Source organism: Chanodichthys erythropterus, chromosome 12 (assembly GCF_024489055.1).
Source record: "Chanodichthys erythropterus isolate Z2021 chromosome 12, ASM2448905v1, whole genome shotgun sequence".
Taxonomy (NCBI): domain Eukaryota; kingdom Metazoa; phylum Chordata; class Actinopteri; order Cypriniformes; family Xenocyprididae; genus Chanodichthys; species Chanodichthys erythropterus.
The window spans coordinates 28411693-28416728 of NC_090232.1; the positions used below are offsets into that span (position 1 = coordinate 28411693).

At 40.6% G+C, this 5036-nt stretch overlaps 1 protein-coding gene across 1 annotated transcript; it reads right to left on the reverse strand.

Moving 5' to 3' along the window:
- Window positions 1–2501: 2501 nt before the first annotated feature.
- On the reverse strand, window positions 2502–4080 carry LOC137032336 (transcription factor Adf-1-like). Its single transcript, XM_067404089.1, has 3 exons — window positions 3653–4080; window positions 3161–3342; window positions 2502–2978 (listed from the first exon to the last, which is right to left on the reverse strand). Exons 1-3 carry the CDS (start codon window positions 3801–3803, stop codon window positions 2502–2504), a joined length of 810 nt encoding a protein of 269 aa, XP_067260190.1. The 5' UTR covers window positions 3804–4080.
- Between the last annotated feature and the right edge of the window lie 956 nt (window positions 4081–5036).

The window sequence follows — 5036 nt, forward strand, 5'->3', positions numbered from 1 at the left end:
AAGCGCACTAAATGGGTGAAACCATGGATACTCCAGAGACAGGCCCAAGGTGCTTTCCCGAACCTGTGTCGAGAGCTCGAGTTACAGGAAACTTGTGGTTTTAAAAATTTCGCTCGGCTTTTTCCCACTCAATTTCACATGTTAAAAGAACTTATTAGTCCAATCATACAGAGAACAAACACGAACTACCGGGATTGTATCTCCGTGGGGGAACGTCTGATGATTACACTACGGTTCTTGGCAACAGGTAAGGTTATTCGTTGTTTGAACATTTCATTAAAACACCTTTTCAGTTGTGTTTATTTTGGTGTATTATGAAGCATTATAAAAGTGAAAAGAATTTTATTATTTTGTATCCAGTTGTAGCCTACTTTAAAAAGACACAATGTATAAAACATTATTATGGTTGTTTGTAGCACAATGTCTTTAATAACTGATAAAAAAAATATTTGCTTTAATGTAGTGTAGTACAAATGCATTAAAAGTGTTAGATTTGACTCTGTAAAAGGTGTGGAAAATTAATAGTGGAGTTATGTGTTTGTAATCTTTGCAGGAGAAAGCTTCAAGAGCCTTTCTTACCAATTCCGGGTGGGAATGTCCACAATTCAGCAATTTGTTCCTGAAACCTGTGCAGCAATCTACCAAGTCTTAAAAGAGAAATACCTAAAGGTATACATGTATCTGTTTAATGTTTTTTGTTTTAGCCCAAAAATGAGCAATTTTTTTGATCTCTCAGATATTGTTTTAGGAGGCCTCTGATGTAGAAATTAAAGATTTTTCAGTTTTTTTACATTTTAATAAGGGTAATTTTAGGGTCTTATATTGTAGTAGATAAACTGAAAGAATAGACAGGATGGTAGACCATGTGTCGAGGGCAGAGATCTAAGTATTATCCATCAAATTATAATTTCAATGCAAATAAAATTCCACTACTACATTCAAACAATACAGTCTGGCTGGCCTATTATGCTCTCTACTTATCATACTAAAAGAACACATTCATCCCCCCAGAGCACTTACAGGTTCATATTCAAGACCATTCATACCTGTCCCTGAACAATGCAACAGGCATCTCCCCCCAAAATCCAAAACATAAAGAGCCTAATGCTGACCTATAAACACTTCTTCAACCCAATAGCATTGTGAGGACGAACAATAGAACCCATTAACTATGTAAATGTGATCTTGAGAGAAAAAAACATTTGCAGGCATTTTTTTTTAAATTTTTGAAAGTGATGTTGTAATTCTGCAGAAGTGGGCTTTGCAGGGTTAATTCAAGAATGTCAAAATCACTGAGTTATTAATGGTCTGACGAGTTAAACTAATTTCTTTTAATTATATTGTTTTTTAGTGCCCAGACACAGTGGAAGAGTGGCAGCAAGTAGCCGTTGGATTCCAGAATCAGTGGCATTTCCCAAATTGCCTGGGTGCTCTGGATGGAAAGCACATTAACATTCGTCCCCCTCCAGGATCTGGATCTAAATTCTTCAACTACAAGCATACATTCTCAATAGTGCTTATGGCACTGGTAGACAGCAACTACAGATTTCTGTATGTTGATGTGGGCTGCAACGGGCGCATTTCAGATGGTGGAGTGTTTGGGGGATGCTCATTGCAGGATGCCTTGGAGAAAAGAACATCCAACATTCCTGCACCTGCACCACTTCCTGAATCAGACCAGCTGGCCCCTTACTGCATTGTGGCTGATGAGGCATTCCCCTTAAAGGAATACCTCATGAAGCCATACCCGAACCGCAAGCTGTCTGTAGAGCAACGCATATTCAATTACAGACTTTCGCGAGCTCGAAGGGTGGTTGAAAATGCATTTGGCATCCTGGCAAATCGTTTTCGCGTCCTACTAACCACCATTAATATTCAAAGCACTGCCAAAGTGGAGGACATTGTTTTGTCTTGCTGTGCTCTGCACAACTTTCTGCGCAAAGAGTGCTGTGAAGTGTACATGGCAGGAATCGACCAGGAAGAACAAGATCATGACACTGTCCCTGGAAGATGGAGAGAAGACCCTGGCCTACAGCAGGCCTCTCTGCCACGCACAACCAACAGTACAACACACGCCAAACAGCTCAGGGATAAACTGTGCCAGTACTTTAATTCGGACACCGGTGCAGTGCCCTTTCAGTGGGGCAAAATATAAGCATGTAGCAAACTTGTTTCTTTCCCCCTTGACCTTGGTTTATGTTTTATAACAATGGTGTGAATTTGCAAAATAAAGTTTATATTTTTACATCATTGTGTTTTGTGATTTTTTTTTTACATAAAGAACAGTGAAGTACCTTTTACACAAAGTCAGTGTTTTATTTTCAAATGTGCAAAAATAGCATTAAGGTAATTTACAGAAAAATATCAACAGTTGGTATTTAAAATAAATAAAATGTACAGAAATATAAACTTTGCATAAGTACTCTAATATAACGTACAACTAAGCGTGACATATTTACTAAATGCTACAATATCTGTTTACAATTTTGCTACATAAAAAATTACAAGTGTGTATACTGATTGGAAGATGCATCCAGTGCATGGTTGTGGCCCACTGAATATTTGAAAATGCAATTATCAACCTCATGCTGGAAATGTGGCAGTAGATGTGGTGGCAAATTCCGCATTCTGTGTTCAAGATTTTTGCAGTAAGCTGAGATGGCATCATTGGTGTTTTCCTGTGATGCCAACTTTTCCAGAGTTTTGCCGATGGTGCGCATCAAGTTTGTGGATTCCTCGCTGGAGGATTCGTCTTGCATCTTCCTGCGCTTCCCTGGAGGCTTTGGTTTTATGTTGGAGCTTTGCAAATGGTCCTTTCTCATGGCTGTGGACTCAGTTCCACAGATGGTGGATTCAGCCAAGGGTGTACTTGACCGTAGGTCAGCATCACTGAAGCTGGGGTCTTCATGGGTGCCAGTCCAGGTGTCACTGTTGGTACCATCTGAGGGTGAACAGGAATCACTATCAGCCGCAGGTTCCTTAAAAACATAAGATACAAATGTGACAAGTTAATGTAATGGCTTGACTTAATATGCGGAGTTACTTGTGAATAGACTCTTTTAAAGAAGCACTTGCCATCTTACAAAAAGCAAAATGTTTATTTTATTCTGAAATTAAACAATAAATAAATAAATAAATATAAATATATTTGTTTATTTACCATGATCATTAGATTTGAAGTGCTCTCCTTCCTTTTTGTGTGAGGCTCTAGAAACTGCAGGCGGTTCAGGATCCATTGCTGCCTGCCAGTCTTCTGAGCTCCAGAACTTCCTGAGGGTCCTTGTTTCTTATAACGCATGTATTGGGTTCGCAATGAATCCCACCGCTTCTTGAGCTCTTTTTCTGAGGGACAAAGTAAAATTTTGTAAGCATTAAGTGTTATGGCTGCTTATTTTGTCACTTTAATGAGTATTTGTTATGCCAACAAATGTTACTTTTTGCTGTATTGTTAATTATATTATTAACAATTTGATTAACTTTAATATTATTATGAAATATGAGATGCTAGCACAGCACATATTAATTACTGTCTGTTTCCATAAACAAACTTAGTTTGGTACACACAAAACACTAAAATGGTTATATTAGTTTTACTATGGACTATTGAACAATTACAAACAAGCTTTCTCAATTGCCAAAAAGGAAATCTTACCTGATATGACGAGTTTATTTTCGATCTCACGCCACAGTTCAGCTTTCAGCACACGGTTGACATAACATTTTTCCGTAATGTCATACAAACCCGGCCTTTCCTGGATCATGTTGATCAATTCGTCTTCACTTGCCTCGTTCCAGATAGCCATGTCTTTCACGTACCTAAGGTAAACAATGTGTGTTCCCTCTTGACTTCGTCGTTTACTTGCTTCGTCACTTCCGTTTTTCTTTTCTCATGCACTGGTTCGCTAGCTGAACAGCCAATCAGAATGATCATATGGCCCGACGGCCCGACGAGGTCCAACGCCGATTCAACATTTCGAATCGGCCGAAACAAAGCCGACGAGGACCAACTTCAGCCGACGGTGCAGAACACACCGAGGAAACTTAGTCGGCCGACGAAGAAAAACTGCCCGACGGCCGACCGTCGGCTTGGTGTGTTCCGGCCTTTAAGCAGTCGGATCAGCTCTTCATGTGCACCAAGAGGCTTCTGGTCACAAAGCAAAGACTCTTGTGTTGGATTGTGGATGCTATCACTCTTTGTTACTCCGTGCCCACTCCACTAGAGGTATGGCTTCCTAGTGGGCCTGGTCTAGTGGTGTCTCCATCAAAGACATCTGTGAGGTGGGCGGCTGGTCCTCGCCATCCACTTTTGTCAGGTTCTATAACTTAGACATTCCGGCGTTACACGCTCGGGTCCTTTCAGTATGATCTGATGGCCTCTAGTAGCCTGTGGGTCATGCTCGTTACTTAAAGGGATACTCCACCGTTTTTTCATATTAAACTATGTTATTACCTTAACTAAGACAAGTTGATACATACCTCTCTCGTCTCAGTGCGTGCACTAAATCGCTCTGTCTTGCGGCAAAACTTTATTAGCACTTAGCTTAGCCAAGTTCATTCAATAGGGGCCAAGCAGAGAAGCTACCAAACACCTCCACGTTTTCCCTATTTAAATACAGTTACTCGAGTAGTGTAACTCGACCCAGGACGGTGACACAAAACAAAACGTTGCGCTTTTCTAAGCGTGTAAAATGGATTACTATATTGTATGGCAGAATACCATAGCAAGTGCTTGGGAGCATTTTGACTTGGCGCAGTAATATCTTCACTCGTGAAAAGTCCTCTCACCGGCCCCCGCTCCCTCTCCTGTAAAAGTCACGTTGGTTCTATTGACGGAAATGAGAGGGAGGATGAGAGGGAGCGTGGGCCGGTGAGAGGACTTTTCACGAGTGAAGATATTACTGCGCCATGTCAAAGTGCTCCCGAGCACTTGCTATGGTATTCCGCCATACAATATAGTTATCCATTTTACACGCTTAGAAAAGCGCAACGTTTTGTGTTGTGTCACCGTCCTAGGTCGAGTTACACTACTCGAGTAA